General features: G+C 36.8%; 1 protein-coding gene across 13 annotated transcripts in view; it reads left to right on the forward strand.

Moving 5' to 3' along the window:
* The window catches only part of RTTN (rotatin), a 193793-nt gene that overhangs the window by 34399 nt on the left and 139228 nt on the right, over positions 1-20166 (forward strand). For all 13 annotated transcript variants that reach the window (XR_012427194.1, XR_012427193.1, XR_012427192.1 and 10 more), the window contains 3 exons: positions 2914-3126; positions 4952-5064; positions 5795-5921. Coding sequence is in view for 8 of the 13 variants with exons in the window: in XM_074022620.1 (XP_073878721.1) it covers positions 2914-3126; positions 4952-5064; positions 5795-5921 (453 nt within the window). In the remaining 5 variants the exon portion in view is untranslated. The remainder of the gene's footprint in view (positions 1-2913; positions 3127-4951; positions 5065-5794; positions 5922-20166) is intronic.

Below are 20166 nucleotides of genomic sequence, written 5' to 3' on the forward strand. Positions count from 1 at the left end.
CAAGGTCTTTAGCTTTTCAGGGAGGTGTATAAAAAGATCTAATGACCTGGTGAAGCCAGTTGAGTGACTGAGAGCAGTGCTTTTCAAACGGTAATGTGCAAACATATCACTTAGAGATATTCTTAATCACATCTTGCATATTCTGATTCATCAGGTAAAGGGTAGGGCCTGAGAGCTGGCATTTCTAACAAACTCATAGAACTATGCCATGGCTGCTGAGTGGCTAGGTGTAGAGGAAACATTTATAGCCCCTCCTCCCAATGTACATGAGATGATGTTGCTGATTATTTTTTATCTAATGGGGTGGTGGATTTAAATCGAAACATCTTCACTTTTAGTTCCAATGCCATGTGACTAATGCTTATATATGCAGTACAGCTATCTTAGATCGGGGGTGTAAATTGTGATTAGTCTATTGGGCCATGTAAGGATTAGCTGATGACATTAGCATGGGGCTTTGAGTTGTTGAGATAGCAAGAGTTTTAAATACGAGTATGCAGGGTGAAATGTTAGAATTCCTTTGTGGTGAAGCGAGAAAAGGAAATTAATATTTATTGAGTGCTACATGCCATATACTCTGCTTAATGCTTGTTTAATTCTCACAGCAGCTATTATTTTTCTGACTAGAGTCAGAACTCTCTTAAACTAGAATGCGGTGCCTTTAGAGTTAGATCCACTAGGATTTACTCTCTTAGCACAGTACCCAACTCACTAAATCGCCTTTGCTAATTTCTCCTCATCTTCCTAACTCTTTAGGAGTAGAACCCTGGGACTGACTGTAGCCCTCAAGAAATACATCCCATTTGTGATTATTAAATGCCATCTGTTGTTGATGCCTTCCAAATTTATACTTCCAGAGCAGACGTATAACCTGAACTCTGAACTTGTCTATACCCAGTGTCCTTTTTGATGTCTTCACTTGGATGACAATAAATGTCTCCAACTGAACATGTCCCAAACTTCATTCTTTGCTTCCCCTTCCAAATATGTTCTTCCTATAGTCTTGCCTGTCTCAGTAAATGGCAACTTCGTTGTGCAAGTTGATCGTTGATCAGGCAAAAACCTTAGGAGTCAGCCTTGATTCCTTTCTTTTGCTCATATGTAGATATAATCCCTGAGCAAAATTTGTCATTTCTCCCTTGAATACCTATACAGAATCTGAAATACCTGAGTTAAGCCCACCATTCTGTCGTGCCTGGATTGCTGCAGTAAAGTCCTCTGTCTCTTAGCTTCCACTTTTGCACATTATCATCTGTTCTCTACAGACCAATTTTGATACTTGTTTAAAATGTTCCAGTGGCTTCCAGCAGAGGACAAGTCCTTCTGATGACCCAAAGCCTTAACTCATCTGGCCCACCTCTCCTTTCTGACTCCATCCCTCAGAACCAGCTACACTGGCTTCCTTGCTACCAAATACAGCTTTTGTAATTGCTCTTCCCTCTTCTATAAATGCTTTCCCTCAGATAGTCACGTGGCTCCTGACCCTTCCAGGGCTCTACTTAAATGTCACCTTATTAGCGAGGCCTTCCCCTACTACTTTGGAGAAGTAGCGTTTCCCTGCCTCCACTCCACATTACTTCTCTGTTCCTCTCCATCTTTCCCATCCTGTTTTAAAACACTTCTTAGCCACACCTAACATCTTAGGAAGTTTATTGATTTACGCTCTACTTTCTTCAGTGGGATGTGAGCTTCATGCAGGCGGAGGTTTTATTTTGCTCTCTGCTGGGTTCCCAGGACTGGAGAGGTGCCTGGTGTATAGTAGAGGAACACAGTAAGGCCCAATTAATATTCGCTGAGTGAGTGAGTCATAGGTGAGCAGGTAACTGAGTTTCTCTTTTTCCTCCTCCCCCCACCCCAAAAAAGGATAGTTCTTCACAGAATAATGAAATTTCTCTTTACTTTCTAATAGCTGCTGTTTTACTAATCTGGAGGTTTGTTGTGTCTGTGTAATCTAAAATTTTGATTTTTGTCGTTTCTGATCTTCATTTAGCAACTATATTCATTTAAAGGTATTATCGTTTAGCTGATTCAGCTTTTAGACTTTCAGGTAGTTAATGATTATCCTTGAAATAGGTTATCCATGAAATAAATCACGACCAAACCCACTTTTGTAAAGGCAGCATTTCAACCGTAATACTGAGCTTTGTCAAGAGATTTTCTCTGGACATCGAATTTTTAGTCCTTTTTATTTCTTTAATTTATATTTATAATCCTGTCACAAAACTAGAACCATTTTTTAAAAAACCATAGTTCTTTCAGTTTTAAATCTATTGATTTATAATATGTATAATATTTCATTTGTGCAAATTGATTTTATACTAATTAAGGGGCTGTCTTCTGTGAATATTTTAGAACTATTTAAAATATTATATTGAATTTCCGCTATCCCCTCTAAAAGACAAAACCAAAGAAAAAAATCCATTTCTGTTCAAATCAATCTGTAGCTATACTTGATTTCATGTTATTAATATGTCATTAATAAGCTCTGTCATGTTCAGCTATGGGATGGCTGAACATCTTCAGTTTAATGGGTTATTGTGGAGATTTGTGTACATGTACAGAAAATACTTAGAGAAAAAGGCCTCATGCCTTAGTTCAATAGCAGAGGTATATACAAGGTGTAGGGCTCAGGGAGAGAAGAAGTTGGTTTGGGGAAGAAGATAGTTAGTATCCTGGTCTTTGAGGAAGAGTTGGTATTTGGACTTCAGACATTTTGTACTGAGCAAAGACAAAGAGGTAGAGGTAAATGATGTGTTGGGAAATGGGATTTTCTTTGGAAAAAGCTTCAGTTTTTTGACAAAGAATTGCAAAAAAAGGAAGTTGGGTTAGATTAAGACTATAACCCACCATGTTTCTCTAAAATAAGTTTTTTTTTAAACAAAGTTTTAATTTTTTTTTTTTAAATTCATCAAGGCAAGCGAGTTTTTACCAGAGCCTATGTCAACAGCATTATTTCTCCTTTCTTTGGACATGCCTGTTTCTTTGGAATATCCAAATATTCATGAAGCTGTTGTGGCCTATTTGGAACAGCTGAATTCTGAAAACTACAGTATTTATAAACGAACTGCAGAGGCTGTTTATTCAATTGAATGCACCTGTAACTTCCTGTCTGATATTGAGAAGGAGGTAAAAAGTTTGATTTTGATTAATATCTCTTTCAAATCCCTTTGACATATTTAGAAAATTTAATCTATACTTTTCAAATTGATGGACATATAATTGAATTGTCACAGGAGGGATACATTATTCCTGAGTGGGTCAGTTATAAATAACCTGTTATTTAACGGGTTAAAGTAAGGATATGATTTGTATAGAAGTAAAACAAAGACTTTAGATTAATTAATGATGTATATTCCTAATATCAGTGATTTGCAAAAAAGCAGTGGTTATTACAAATGTCTTGATGTTTAATATTGAGTACCTCTATGAAGTGACTTACTGATATGAAGTGAATGACAGTTGATGTAACTAGAATTATAAGGGCTATTTTAGTGCTTGTAGACATGTTTTTGCCTTAATATTTTATAGATACTTATATATAAAGCCTGATTTTTAAAAAATATTAAGTACAGTCATGAACTACATTGTTTATAATGTGTTAGGATGACTTTACGGCAGTGTTACAGCAATAATTATGTGTCAGTATCCCTTTTAAAAATACTGTTAGAATATTAGTATGTTATCAATGAAAGGGTTAATGGCTCTTAGAGGCAGACATTGATACAATAGTTGTTTCTTGTTTGAAAATAAGGACATGGATCCTGAAGATCTTGAGGAATTAGGGATAAAATTCTTATTCATTTTGGCGCCTACAGTAGAATGTATCTGAACCTATTTATTTTCTTTGAATTTTTTTAAATTTTTATTTTGACAGCCTCCTCTGTTGCCTAGGCTACAGTCTTGATCTCTTGGGCTCCAGCAATCCATCTGCCTCAGCCTCCCAAGCAGCTAGTACTATAGGCATATGCTACCACACCTGGCTAATTTTTAAACTGTTTTATAGAGATGAGGTCTCATTGTGTTGCCCAGGCTGGTCTTGAACTCCTGGCCTCAAGCCGTTCTCCTACCTTGTTCTCCCAAAATTCTAGGATTAAAGGTGTTAACCACTGTGCCTGGCCTTGAACCTGATATTTATAATTTTTCTTATTTACTGCTATAGTTTATTATTTTTTTCTTTTCCTTTTGCCACATGTTAGTACCCCTGGCTTCTTGTTTTGAATTGTGTCTTTTAAGTTGAAGTATTTCTGTGGCTTTTTTTTTTTTTTTTTTTTTTTGAGACGGAGTCTCACTCTGTTTCCCAGGCTGGAGTGCAGTAGTGCAGTCTTGGCTCACTGCAACCTCCGCCTCCCACCTGAGCCTCCCAAGTAGCTGGGATTACAGGCGCGTGCCACCACAACCAGCTGATTTTTTGTATTTTTAGTAGAGACAGGGTTTCGCCATGTTGGCCAGGCTAGTCTTGAACTCCTGATCTGACTCAAGTGATCTGCCCGCCTCGGCCTCCCCAAGTGCTGGGACTACAGGTGTGAGCCACTGTGTCTGGCCTCTGTGGCATTTTGCATGGTCAGTTAATCACACGTGTTGAATGTCCTGTATGTTCCTAGTGGTCAGGCTGTTACAAGAGGCAGGTTTATAATAAATACATTAGCCCTACTTTTATTAGGGGAGGTAGAGCTACAAAGAAGTAATCAACGAACCAGGCAGTTTGATTGTAACTTTAAGCTTACTCAGAGTTAAATAATAGAAAGTCTCATGTAGCATTTAGCTAGGGAATTTTCGTACATTTCTCCACCTAGGCTGACATTTTTAGGTTGCTTGATGAGCAAGTGGACATAAACAGATGTAAACAATCTCATGGTCTCGGAATGGTCTAGTTTCTTGAAGCTGCTTAGCTGTTGAGAATTTTATTGCACATGAACTTGACATTTATTGTTCCATTCTGCTTCTTTTTTAGGGAGAGAAGAATCTCTTAGAATTAGTGGAGCTGGCAGACCAAGCCTTGCGTAGCTTTTCCTATCATCAGCATTTCTCCCTAATAAAGGAAATCATCAGCATTTGTTCAAAGATGTAATATTTTCTTTCTTAATGTGATTATATTATTATTGGACGCTTAGGGTGTGCGTAAACTTAGAAACAGTGAAAGTGAAGCTGACCTTATGTCTTTGTTGTTATTATTTTTTAGTTTAATTGCTTTTATACGTGTCTGACTTTTAAAGGGTATATGTACAGCTGCATTAGGAGACTTAACTGTTATTTTCAAGATTAACTTCAAAAATGTCATAGCCGCAATCAAAATGAATGATCTTTGGATTTTTATACATTTGTTTTTGCTATCCATCCAGACTATTCACACACATTGTTCATTTATCTTTAAAGTTTTAATTAATAATTTGAGAGTTTTGTAACTTTTATTACTTTGTACTTTTTTCTTGTGTGGATTTTTAGAAAACACTGTGTATTGGTTAATTTATTTTGAGGACATCAGCAAATTTCTATTTAGAACTTAGTGTCTTTATTGCTTTTGGAAAGAATAAATTCTGTGATGTGATAAACATCAACTGAGTAGGGGATTTTAAAGACATTTTGGGTTTTCAAAAATAGTCTTAAAAACAGAATCTCCTCTGCCCTGAAACAAATAAGTGCTTAGGTGGTAAGTACTTGCTAATATCAGTTATTTTTAATAAGATCTCAGTTTGAGGAATTGGAGTAGGAAGAAATCCCTTCCAGTTAGCTTTGCAGTCTTTTGCTTAGTAACTGACTTGCCTCAGATGTCTTGGTGGTTTTACTTTTTCACCAGCTGGAAATCTGCGCAGGCCAGTCCATTACTACAAGGAGAAAGTCAGAAGGCGCTTCTCCATATGTTGTCTCACCCGTTGCCACAAGTGAAAGCCGAAACTTACCACTGCTGTCTGGAAATCACGAAGGTGAGGTTTTGTTTTTTGTGTGTTTTGTTTTTGAGAACAAACAGTAGACTCTCTTGTTATGCCTTCAAACTTAAATTACTTGACCTGTTGTATGAGATATAAGAACTATATCCCATAAAAATAGATGATAATTACTAGTCAATTCTGGAAAATTTGTACTATTACATTCTCTTAACTTAGTAAGTCCAGCAATTTGAATTGCTTTATTTGAAGTTTTATTAAGAATTACATTTATGCTGTATTAGTGATGGAAAAATTATAAGGAAAATTGATTTCCAGGTATTCAAAAGTGATTTCTACACCCAGGAAACCTTGTAGGTTGTTATTGCCTAGATTTTATGGTTTTATTTCTGTTTTCTTGATGTTATTTTTTTATTTTTCTTTTCTTTTGAAACATTTATTTTTCTGTCTTCTTAAATGATAAAATATTTAGGCATAGAATATTAAATATTTCAATATTGAAAAGAACACTGTACATAGGGCAGTATTTAAAAGTGTATGTATTCCTATGTACTCTTGAAGGTGTCCTTTTGTATTTAACACTCTTGTAAGTACTGTTTGGTTATAATAAGTATATTTATAAAAATTTATTTATAAATTTATTTTATAAAAATTTATTTATAAATTTATTTTATAAAAATTTATTTATAAATTTATTTTATAAAAATTTATAAAGAATTTTGCCATTTTTACTTCTGATTCATTTTTATTCAAAGAAAAGTACCAGTTATAGAGGAAGCTTCTTTGCTTTCTCTTCTCCCACCAACATAGCCTAGCCACTCTTACACAGCTGGTGTATCTTCTTCCCATCCAGTTGGTGTACATTATTTATAAAGCTGTATCTTTAATAAATAATAGGGAGAATTTTATATACAGCATGATTAGCATATATAGCAGGATTTGAGATTTACCTAGTTCATTCACCTTAATTGCTATTAAGTTTGAATATGCTTCCTTTTATTAATTGATAAATATTTAGGTTCAGTCTCCTTTTAATTGAAGTAAGTTTTTCAATATTTTCAGTGACAGTCTGTGACTGTGTACATATGTTTGCAAATGTCATGATTTCACTTTATTTTGAGTAGTAATTTGACTGCATATAAAATACAGGTTGACTGCTAGTTTTTATTAGTACTTTGCCAGTATTGCTTAATTCTTATTAGGCTTCTATCATTGTTGAGAAGTGTGATATCAGTTAATTATAATTTCTTTTAATTTTTTTTCTTTAGTTTGTTTTAAAATATTTTCCTTTTCTATGGTGCCCTGCGGTTTCATTAAAATGTGTCTCCATGCATACATGATTTTCCATTTATCTTGCTTAGGACTTTTTGCTTTGAACACTCAATCTGCCTTTACTTCTGTATAATTCTTGGTCATGCTTATTTTGAAGATTGCTTTTCTCTTTATCCTTGCTGTTTTCTCCAAGTGGAACTCTTTTTAGACCTGTGTTAGACCTTCTTAGTTTACCCTTTGTGTCTTTTAAGCCTTCTTTCATATTTTCCATATCTTTTTAGGTTTTATTTGGGTAGAATTTCTCAGTGGTTTCCTTTCAGAACCCTAATTCTTTCCTCAGCTTTGTCTAATTTCCTTTTTTTTGATGGTGAGATATATAACGTAAAATTTATTTTAGGCCAGGTGTGGTGGCTCATGCCAGTAATCCCAGCATTTGGGAAGGCCAAGGCAGGAGGATCACTGGAGCCCAGGAGTTTGAGACCAGCCTAGGCAACATAGGGAAATCCCATCTCTACAAAAAAAAAAAAAAAAAGTAGCTGGGCATGGTGGCATGTGCCTGTAGTCCCAACTACTTGGGAGGCTGAGGCAGGAGGATTGCTTGAGCCTGGGAGGTCGAGGTTACAGTAGGTTGTGATCATGCCACTGCACTCCAGCCTAGGCAACAGGGTGAGACTTCATTTCTGGAAAAAAAAAAAAAAAAAAAAAAAGAAAAAAGAAAAACAATTTACCATTTTAACTATGTTTAAGTATACAATTCAGTGGCATAAGTACATTCATATTGTTGTACCATCATCACCATTACCCATCTCCCAAAGTGAAACTTTATAGTCATTAAACAGTAATTCCTCATTTTCCCCTTCTCCCAGCTCCTGACAGCCACCTTTCTACTTTCTGTCTCTATGAATTTGGCGTCCCTGGGCAACTCATATAAGTGGAATCATACAGCGTTTGTCTTTTTGTTACTGGCTTATTTCACTTAATATAATGTTCTCAAAGCTCATCCATTTTGTAACATATATCAACATTTCATTCCTTTTTAAAAATAATAATCTAATGTCTGTATAATTGAACACCCCAATTCTGGAAATCCAAAATCCAAAAGGCTCTGCAATCTGACACTTTTTGAGTGCTGAAATGTCACTTAAAGGGAATGCACATTGGAGCATTTCCGGTTCTGAATTTTCAGATTAGGGATGCTCAACTGGAAATTATAATGCAGATATTAAGAAATCCAAATAATTTCAAAATCTGAAAGACGTCTCGTCCCAAGCACTTCAGATAAGGACACTCATCCTATACTACGTTTTGTTTATCCATTCATCCATTGATGGGCATTTGGGTTGTTTCCATCTTTTTGTAATTGTGTATATACCCAGGTGGAATTGGTAGATCACATGGTAATTCTGTATTTAATTTTTGAGGAATTGCCATACTGTTGTCCACAGTGGCTGTACCATTTTATGTTCCCACCAGCAGTGTCCAAGGATTCCAGTTTCTCTGCATCCTTGGCTATACTTATTTTCTGGATTTTTTTTTTTTTTTGAGATGGAGTTTCGCTCTGTCACCAGGCTGGAGTGCAGTGGCATGATCTTGGCTCACTGCAACCTCCGCCTCCCTGGTTCAAGTGATTCTCCTGCCTCAGCCTCCCGAGTAGCTGGGACTACAGGTGTGCATCACCATGCCCAGCTAATTTTTGTATTTTTAGTAGAGACGGGGTTTTACCATGTTAGCTAGGATGGTCTTGATCTCTTGACTTCATGATCTGCCTGCCTCGGCCTCCCAAAGTGCTAGGATTACAAATGTGAGCCACTGCACCCGGCCTTTTTTTTTTTTTTTTTTTTTTTTTATAATAGTAACCATCCTAATGGGTGCAAAGTCATTTCCTGTCATAGTTTTTAAAAAAATATATTTATCAAGTTTTGATTATCACTTATACGGTTTTTCATGTCTATACCTTTTCTTTGCTTTCTTTAATTGACTTGTTCTTTTTTCATGTAATCTTTCATTAGTTTCTGTTTTTTTTTTTTTTCTTTTCAACTTTTATTTTAGGGTTGGGGGTACACGTGCAGGTTTGTTACATGGGTAAATTGTGTGCTGCTGGGGTTTGGTGTACAAGTGATTTTGTTAGCCAGGTAGCGAGCATAGTACCCAATAGGTAGTTTTTTGATTCTCACCCTGTGATATGGTTTGTCTTTGTGTCCCAACCCAAATCTCATCTTGAATTGTAATTCTATAATCCCCACGTGTCGTGGGAGGGACCCAGTGGGAGGAGGTAATTAGAATCATGGGGGCAGTTCCCCCTTCCTGTTCTCCTAAAGTGAGTGAGTTCTTATGAGATCTGATGGTTTTATAAGCATCTGGCCTTGCCTCTGCTGGCATTCAGTCTCTCCCCTGCCGCCCTGTGAAGAGGTACCTTCTGCCATGATTGTTTCCTGAGGCTTCCTCAGCCGTGCAGAACTGTGAGTCAGTTAAACTTCTTTCCTTATGTATTACCTAGTCTCGGATATGTCCTTATAGCAGTGTGAGAATAGACTAATACATTCTCTTCCCACCTTCCCTTGTCAAGTAGGCCCCAGTGTCTCTTGTTCCCTTCTTTGTATCCATGTGTATACGCAGTGTTTGTTCCCACTTCCAAGTGAGAATATGCCATATTTGGTTTTCCTGTGTTAATTCACTTAGGATAATGACCTCTGGCTGCATCCACGTTGCTGCAAAAGACATTATTTTATTCTTTTTTATGGCTGAATAGTATTCCATGATGTATATGTACCATATTTTTTTTAATCCAATCCACTGTTAATGGGCATCTAGGTTGATCCCATGTCTTTGCTGTTGTGAATAGTGCTGCAGTGAATATCTGGGTTCATGTGTCTTTCTGGTAGAATAATTTACATTCTTTTGGGTCTATACCCAGTAAGGGATTGCTAGGTCAAGTGGTAGTTCTATTTTAAGTTCTTTGAGACATCGCCAAACTGCTTTTCACAGTGACTGAATTAATCTACATTCCCACAAGCGATGTATAGGGCTTGGAGTACTATGTTCCCTTTTCTCTCCAACCTTGCCAACACCTGCTATTCTTTCACTTTTTAATAGCCATTCTGACTGGTGTGAGATGATATCTCATTGTGGCTTTGATTTGAATTTTTCTAATGATTAGTGATACTGAGCATTTTTTTCATGTGCTTGTTGACCGTGTGTATGTGTTCTTTTGAGAAGTATCCGTTTATGTCCTTTGCCCATTCGTAATGGGGTTGTTTTTTACTTGTTGATTTAAATTCCTTGTAGATTCTGGATATTAGACCTTTGTCACATGCATAGTTTGCAAATATTTTCTCCCATTCTGTAGGCTTTTTACTTAGTTGTTGGTTTCTTTTACTGTGCAGAAGCTTTTTAGTTTCATTAGGTCCCACTTATCTATTTCTGTTTTTGTTACAATTGCTTTTTTTGGAGACTTCATCATGAAATTTTTTCCAAGGCCTATGTCCAGAATGGTATTTCCTAGGTATTTTTCTATTTTTATAATTTTAAGTCTTACATTTAAGTCTTTAATCCATTTCGAGTTGATTTTTATATATAGTGAAAGGAAGGGGGTCCAGTTTCAATCTTTTGAATATGCCTAACCAGTTATTCCAGCACTGTTTACTGAGTAGGGAGTTATTTCTCCATTGTTTGTTATTGTTGTCTTTTCAAAGATCAGATGGTTGTAGGTGTGTGGCTGTATTTTTGTGTTCTCTAACCTGTTCTAGTGGTCTGTGTATCTGTTTTTGTACCAGTTTTGGTACCAGTTTTGTACTGTTTTGGTTACTGTAGCCTTGTAGTATAGTTTGAAGTCAGGCAGTCTGATGCCTCCAGCTTTGTTCTTTTTGCTTAAGTTTGCTTTGGCTGTTCGGACTCTTTTTTTGGTTCCATATGAATTTTAGAATAGTTTTTTCTATTTCTGTGAAGAATGACATTGATAGTTTGATAAGAATAGTGTTGAATCTGTAAATTGCTTTGGGAAGTATGGCCTTTTTAACAATATTGATTCTTCCTATTCATGAGCACAGAATGTTTTTCCATTTATTTGTTTCATCTCTGATGTCTTTCTGCCGTGTTTTACAATTCTCATTGTGATTTGGCTCTGAGCTTGGACGTTATTAGAGTATAGAAATGCTACTGATTTTTGTACATTGATTTTGTATCTTGGAACTTCACCGAAGTCATTTATCAGTTCTAAGAACCTTGGGGCAGAGAATATGGTTTTTTTTTTTTTCAGGTATAGAATCATCTGTGAAGAGAGATAGTTTGACTTCCTCTTCCTATCTGGATGCCTTTTATTTTTCTTGTCTGATTGATCTGGCTAGGCCTCCGAATAGTATATTGAATAGAAGTGGTGAGAATTGGCATATTTGTCTTGTTCTGGTTCTCAAGGGGACTGCTTCTGGCTTTTGCTTGTTCAGTATGATACTGGCTGTGGGTTTGTCATGGATGACTCTCATTATTTTGAGGCTTCAATGCCTAGTTTGATGAGGGTTTTTAACAAGAAGGAATGTTGGATTTTAGCAAAAGCCTTTTCTGTTTCTATTGAGATGATCATGTGGTTTTTGTTTTTGGTTCTGTTTATGTGATGAATCACATTTATTGATTTTCATATGTTGAATCAACCTTGCATCCAGTGGATAAAGCATACTTGATCATGGTGGATTAACTTTTTGCTGTCCTGCTGGTTTCAGTATACCAATATTTTGTTGAGAATTTTTACATTTATGTCCATCAGGGATATTGGCCTGAAGTTTTCCTTTTTTGTTGTGTCTCTGCTAGGGTTTGGTATCAGGATGATGCTGGCCTCATAGAATGAGTTAGGGAGGAGTCACTCCTTCTTCATTTTTTGGAATAATTTCAGTAGAATTGGTACCAGCTCTTCTTTTTATATTTGGTAGAATTTGGTTGTGTGTTCATCTGGCCCAGGTTTTTTTTCTGGTTGGTAGGCTTTTTTTTTTTTTTTTTTTGGATTCCTGATTCAACTTTGGAACACATTACTGTTCTATTCATGGTTTTAATTTCTTTCTGGTTCAATCTTGTAAGTTTGTATATTTCCAGAAATTTATCCATTTCTTCTAGGCTTTCTATTTGGTATGCATAGAGTTGTTCTTAATGGTCTCTGAGGGTCTTTCTGTGGGGTCAGTGATAATGTCACTTTTGTCATTTCTGATTGTGTTTATTTGGATTTTTCTTTATTAATCTAGCTAGTGATATATCAATCTTGTTTATTCTTTTGGAAAACCAAAATTTGGTTTTGTTGATCTTTTGTGTGAATTTTTGTGTCTCAGTTTCATTCAGTTCAGCCATGATTTTGGTTCTTCTGCTAGATTTCAGGTTGGTTTGCTCTTGCTTTTCTAGTTCCTCTAAGTGTGGTGCCAGGTTGTTAGTTTGCAGTCTTTCTAACTTCTTCATGTAGGCATTTAGCACTATATAGTTTCCTCTTAACACTACCTTAACTGTGTTCTAAAGACTGATATGTTGTGTTTCTGTTTTTGTTAGTTTCAAAGAATTTTATGATTCCTGCCTTAATTTCATTCTTTACTCAAAAGTCATTCAGGTGCAGGTTGTTTAATTTCCCTGTAATTGTATCATTTTTTGAGAGATCTTCTTGGTAATAATTTCTGTTTTTATTGCACTGTGGTCCGAGAGTGTGGTTGGTATGATTTCCGTTTTCTTGAATTTGTTGAGAATTGCTTTACAGCTGAGCGTGTGGTTGATCTTAGAGTATGTGCTGTGTGCAGATGAGAAGAATGTGTTTTGCTTTTGTTGGGTGGAGTACTCTGTAGAGTCTCCTAGGTCCATTTGGTTGGGTGTTGCGTTTAGGTCCAAACTATCTTTGTTAGTTTTCTGCCTCAGTGATTTGTCTAACGCTGTCAGTGGGGTGTTGACGTCTCCCACTATTATTTTGTGGTTGTCTAAAACTCTGTAGGTCTCTAAGAACATGTTTTATGTCTGGGTGCTCCAATGTTAGGTGCATATATATTTAGGATAGTTAAACTTTCTTGTTGAATCGAACCCTTTATCATTATGTGATGCCCTTCTTTATCCTTTTTGATCATTGTTGGTTTAAAGTCTGTTTTGTCTGAAATAAGAACAGCAACCCCTGCTCTTTTTTGTTTTCTGTTTGCTTGATAGATCTTTATCTCCATTCTATTACTTTGAGCCTGTGGGTGTTATTGCATGTGAGATGGGTCTCTTGACAGCATATGGTTGGGTCTTGGTTCTTTATCCAGCTTGCCACTCTGTGCTTTTTAAGTGGGGTATTTAGCCCGTTTACATTCAAGGTCAGTATTGATACGTGAGGATTTGATTCCGTCGCCGTGTTGCTGACTGGTTGTTACGTAGACTTGATTGTATCGTTGCATCATAGTGTCAGTGGGAGATGTATTTTAGTGTGTTTTTGTGGAGGCGGATAATGGTCTTTTGCTTCCTTTCTTAGCACTCCATTGAGTAAGTCAGGTCTCATGGTAATGAATTCCCTTAGCATTTGCTTCTCTGAAAAGAATTTTGTTTTTCCTTTGCTTGTGAAGCTTAGCTTGGCTGGATACGAAATACTTGGTTTGAATTTCTTTAAGCATGCCGATTATAGGTCCCCGGTCTCTTCTGGCTTGTAAGGTTTCTGCCGAAAGGTCCGCTGTTAGCCTGATGGAGTTCTTTTTATATGTGACCTGCCCTTTCTTTCTAGATGCCTTTTAAGATTTCTTCTTTCCTGATGACCTTGGAGAATCTAATGACTATGCGTCTTGCGGGTGGTCATCTTGAATAGTATCTCACTGGGGTTCTCTGAGTTTCCTGAATTTGCTTATTGACCTGCCTAGTGAGGTTGGAGACATTTTTGTGGAAAATATCCACAAATATGCTTTCCAAGTGGCTTGCTCTCTCTCTTTCTCTTTCTGGAGTGCTGATGGGTGGTAGGTTCGGTTTGTTTACATAATCCCCTATTTCTTGGAGTTTTTTGTTTTTTTGTTTTTTTTTTAAATTTTAAAATTCTTTTTTATTTCTGTCTGCCTATGATGATTCTTTGAGCTCTGAGGTTTTTTTCCTCAGTTATGTTATTAATGCTTCCAATTGCATTATGAAATTCCTGTCGTGCATTTTTTGTTTCCAGAAGTTCAGTTTTGTTCTTACTAAAATGTTCGTCTCAGATCTGATCATGGATCAAACTACCATTTTACTGGTTTCCTTGGGTGGGGCTTCAGCCTTCTTCTGTATCTTGTTGAGCTTCCTTGCCTTCCAGCTTCTCAATTCTGTCATTTTAGCCATTTCAGTTTGGTTAGGAACGATTGCTGGGGAGCTAGTGCGGTTATATAGAAGTAAGAAGACATTCTGGGTTTTAGGATTGCCAGAATTCTTACACTATTTTTTTCTCATCTCTGTGGGCTGATGTTCCTTTAATCTTTGAAGTTGCTGTACTTTGAATGGGGTCTTTTGCTTTTATATTATTTGATGCCGTTGAGGGGTTTCCTGTGGAATAAGTTGGGATTAGTCAATTGACTTGGTTTCTGTGTGCTTTCAGGGCCAGAGCTCAGCTCAGCACCCCTGGGCTGTGTGCTCTAACCCTGGGGGTGCACCGAACAGGCCAGTGGCTTTGATTTCTGGTCCTTTGAGGTCAGACACCTGCTGCACTGGAGGAGCTAAGATGTTCCCAGTCTGCTGGCAACAACTTTCCGATGGTGACTGCCCAAAAAAGTGCTCGGGGTGGGGGGCGTGGGGCGGTGCTTTGGGAAAAAGTGCGCTTGTGGTGGGGTGACCATGGCGAGCGGCACCGGCAGGGGAGGCTGCAGGCAAGTGTGCACCAGCAGGGGATGGCTGTGGGTGGCTGTGTGCCTGCAAAAGCGCTCTGACAGGAAGGCAGAGGCTGTTGGCAAAAGACCTATGGTGGTGGCTGTTGGCAAGCATTTCGGCAGGGCAGCTGAGGCTGTGTTGCAAGCTAGTAAGACAGACTAGCTTTTGAGAGGCCAGCAGACAGGGTGGCATTCAGATCAGGTCGGTCCAATCTTGTGGGAAAGATAGCTCTGCTCTTTCTGCTTCTGGCAGCCAACTGAGGCTAAAACCACCTAGAGGAGTATGTCAGGCTTTGGGTGATGGGCACCTATGGCCTTGCCCCAGTGCAGCCATTACTGCACCAGACCCTCTGGGCTCTGCAGACTGGGGTTCTGTCTCTGGCAACTATTTGGGCAGTTCTCCCTTGCAACTCAAAGGTCTGTGCAGGTCATGGGGTCTCCCATAGCTAGGATCCTAGAGGATCGCTGCAAGAGTGGGCTGCTCCATGCCTGTTGCACTCACCGTTTCCCTAAGAGCTGCTCGAGGCCAGGAACGAGTCCTCTGGTTTCTTCTTTTGTGTTGTTGTGAATTTTAAACATATTTACTTGATAATATTGTTTAGATTATTGTATTAGAATTCTCCCACGTGTTAGGGCTATTGAATCTTCCTTATGTTGTTTATTTTAGCAGATACTGTTAGTTTTGATTTTCAGGTCTTCTTTGGCAGGGTGGCTTTTTCTCGTGATCTCGTATTCTCTAGATTGTGGTTATACGTTTGTTTCTGCATTGCCTTTAGAGATTTGACAGTTAATGATGACATAGCTTGGAAGGGTAATGAAGGTGTATTTTCATTTGTATATGCTGAAATAATAAAAAGAATCAGAGGAGGAAAGATTGAAGATAGTGGGTAGCAAGTAGCTAATTAAAGGAAGCTAGTGCCTCTGAGAGTTGAAGGCGGTGGGACCTTGAACATGATGGCTAATTGGGGTTAGGTGGGCTTAGATATTACAGGAAGTTGCAGGAGCCTCCTTCTATTGAGTCTATTTTCTTTGAGATTGAAAGTGAGATGTTCATTGTGTGAAATGGCTAATATGAGTAGATACTTGGTAATATCAAATAGTAGCATTTTGGGGCTGCATACAGAACTTAGTTGATTGTGTCTGTAATCTTAGCAGGGAGACTATTCTACTTTGCATGCTTATCTTTGGCTAGCTGGCATGGTTTTTGGGAACGTGAACATTGGGATCGATCAAGGGTTGGGATATTTCCTTGCTATTGTGAAGAAGGGAATGCCTGTGGTGCAAGTGAGCTGAGTAGTTGAAATGACAGACTGTAGAACCAAAGGCCATAAAGACTACAGGGAAGAAAGTAGAAGGGTTTATGGACTGGAGGTCAAAGAAGGACTATCTTTCAAGTTGAGTAAGAAGATTAGAAACCTACATTTATGATTTTAGTGGTACAACAAGTGAAAAGAGAAGTGTTCCTCAGTTATAGGGCAGGTGAGTATCATTGAGATAAATAGGTCAAGAAACTAAGATACCTGTATTTGGGATAGTTATTATACCCTGAAATTTAAAATGGTGGAATACGATTTGATGTCTTTCTTGAGGCAGATTTTAAGTAATTATTGGAAATAAAAATTTGGCAGATAGGAAAAGATTTGGTGTAAATTGAATTATTGATGTATATGATCATTTTGGTATATGATGAATTTCAAGTAGGAATTATCTGGATGTTAATTTTTTAGAGGAGTTCTATGACAGTTTCCTGTCATAGAATGATAGGAAAAAAGGAATGTCAGAAATAAATATGTATGTGTCAGTCCCAAATTTGTTTTTTAAAAAATACACTGAATTTGTTAGTAATGTAGAAAATTCTAAATTTTAATATACTACAGTTTTTATAACCAAGTCTCATGCATTTTGTTGCAAAAATTTAAACTGAGAATATTTTTTGTTAGAACTCACTTTATTATCCTAGTTGTAAAAGGGGAGAAAATAGAATGTGAACTTTCATTTAATGTTTTATTTTCTTGTTAACTATTTGGAAATTTATATTAGTTGACAGTGTTCTTGCAAAATATAATTGTGATTTTTCTTTTTCACAAAAAATAGTCATCTGTATAGTGCAATTTCAAAAAACTGATTTTTTAAAAATCAATTTGTGGTTTTAAAAAATTGATACGTATTTATTATCAGGGAGTTATAGTAATCCAAGTCAAAAGCTCCAAATGATGAGATTTCTTGTAGTTAGCCCCTGTGTCATAAAGATATAGTATCTTGGTTTGGATATAAGGATTTGGAAAGGCATTTCACTTTAATTGGCTATGTCTGTCATGTGATATTATTCCAGTGTCTTCTGGTAAATCTCCAAGGCTTTGTTGCAGCTTTACCTAACCTAAATGTAGGAGCATGCTAGTAATTTGTAGGTTACTTTTCCTGAAGAGGCAAGTTAGCTTTTTATTGTAAGACTTAACTTTGAGGATGGTACGGTGAGGAGTTAAAATAACTTTTAAATTTAGGGATGATTAAATGACCACCACTTCCATGTTACCTACATCTGATATTCATTTAGCAATATTTACTGGACACTTTATGCTAGACTGTAGTGATATAAAGTACAGAAAAGAGCCTTATCAGAGAGCTTACCTTCCGATAGGGGAGAGAGAGAGAAGTATGTAATAATTTAAAAATATTCTTTAAATACATAAAAAGTATGTATGTACGTGTGTGTGTATATATGTATATATAGTTTTCTTTATAACACTGTATATATAGAATATGTATATATATAGTTTTCTTTACAACACTGCATATACATTCTATGTATATAGTGTTTTAAAGAAAATAGTGTTGTAAATAAAATGAAAGGATAAAAGAATAGAGAATGACTAGTAATGTGGACTAAATTTATGTAGGCTGGCTAGGGAGGGAGGGAGAATTTCCAGCTAGAGGAAACAACAGGTGAAAAGCCTCCGCTTTTCAGGTGATAATGTACTTTGCGTGGTTCACGAACACAGAGAAGAGCGGTATAATGAGATAACAGAAAAATGGTACCAGATTGGGTCTGAAAAGTAGGCAGGGTGTCAAACATTATAAAGCTGTGAATTGTATTCTAAGTACAGTGAGATGCAACTTGATCTGTTGATCTTTCTGAAAAGATCACTCTCGCATTGTGGGGAGTGGATTGTAGGTGGTCAGGATGGAAGCAAGAAGACCCGTTCCACTGTAGTAGCCCTGATGAGGTGTGGTGGTGTAGTGGAGATGAAGAGAAGGAAATGAATTTAGGATGCATTGTGGACATGGAGCTAATTGGTCTTGCTGATAATGGGAGTAGGAGATAGAGAGTGATCAAGGATGAATTTTAAGGTTTTGGATTTAGCAGTTGGATTGATGTCCCAAATACGGGATTGTGGATTGGGTAGAATTCTGTTTTGAACCTAAGTTTGACATGCCTTTTTATATCAAATGCAGGTGTTAAGTAGACTGTTAAATATAATAATGCTAATGCTAATAATTTCAATAATAATGATAGCAGCTAACATTTATGGAGCATTTGCTCTATGTATCAAGTACTTTTATAAGTATATTATCTCACTGAATCCTCCTAACAGCTCTGTGAGCTCGGTACTACCTCTTTCTGAAAATGGAGATACTTTGAATTTGTCCAAGGTCGTTCAACTAAAAGTGGTAAAACTGGACTTTGAACCCTGATAGGCTCACTCCAAAGCCCACATTCTTAAGCATTGCACCACACTACCTTTGGCATGTGGAGCCCAGATTAGGTATAAAATTTTCAGTCATCCAGCGTAGAGATGATATTAAAGCCACAAGCCTTGATAGGATCAACTACTGAGAGACTAGGGAAGAGAAGGCCGTCTAGGATCTAACCAGTTAGAAGTTGGGAACAGAGGGAGCCAGGAGTGGAGACAGAGGTGAGAAGGAAGAGTCAGATGAGAACAGAGATGAACACGTTGGATTTGGCATCACTGAGGTCATTGGTGTCCTCAACAAGAAGCTCCAGTGGAATGGTAGGAACCTAAGTCCTGCTGATGTGCATTGAAGAGGACCTGACAAATGAGGAAGTACTGACTGAGGACAGCGAACTCTTGTAAGGACTTGTGGTGGGAAGGAGAGCTGAAAAATGAATTGTTATCAAGAGGGGGAAGCCAGGGCCACAGACACATTACAATGTGTCATACGGTGATTTGAATAATCATGTGAAGAAAAATAAAGGCGCTGGAGAAAAATAAGACAATTTTAGGGAGTAAATCTTGATTTCAGAAAGGGATAGTCACAGTTTAGATGGTAGGTAAGTATCTTAAGGAAGTAACTGACAGCTGTTGCTAAACTTTAGGGCTGAGGCTTTAGATCTTTGAAAAGCTTGTGATACGAAGTCGCTGTCTGTGGCATGAAGTTAATAGTTGAAAGAAAAATAATGTATGCAGATGCGTATATGAGTGTATGTATGTAACTTTTTGGCCTTTGAATTGTTGGTAATAGGAAGTAGAAATTTGCAGAATGAATAAAAGTAGTATTCATGTAACTCGTTATTGTATATTTACCTTCTATATTGTATTTAAATTCTATTAATATTTCAAGTAGCTTTTTTTCCCCTCTCACCTTAAATAGCTGCTAACAAAATATTATTCTCCATCACATATTGAGAATAAAATTTCTGATAGTTACTCTAAGTGATGCTTCCAAGTAATTGTATTTTAGGTACATAGCCGTATTGATGATAACTTTATATAATCATATATATATCACATATACAGAATACAAATATATAGTATATAAATTATATATAAAATGTATATTATCTATAAAATGTATAAAATATATATTCTATATATAGAATATAAATATATATAGTATATAAAGTTATGTCTCTCATAACTTGAAGTCCCTGAAGTCCTTTCATGTTGAATTTTTATTTCCCAACCTTTGTAAGTAAAATGCAAATACCTTAGGATAAGTTTCTTATTGTGTTTATGTCCTTTGTGTCTATCATGATGAATAACTTTAAGAGATTATAGTTGTCTCAGCCGTTTGTTTACTTCATTTATCATGATTATGCTTGTTGGCAGAAGGTAACATAATATGTATCTCATACAAACTAAGAAACTGTTAGGAGAATCTTTTTCATTCTCTATTGTTAAAAAAAAGTTTCAATGAAGTAAAAACGAAAATAGAAATTGGATTGTAAACAGAAGAAAGATGGATCT

The sequence above is a fragment of the Macaca fascicularis genome, chromosome 18 (assembly GCF_037993035.2).
Source record: "Macaca fascicularis isolate 582-1 chromosome 18, T2T-MFA8v1.1".
In the NCBI taxonomy this organism is placed as follows: Eukaryota; Metazoa; Chordata; class Mammalia; order Primates; family Cercopithecidae; genus Macaca; species Macaca fascicularis.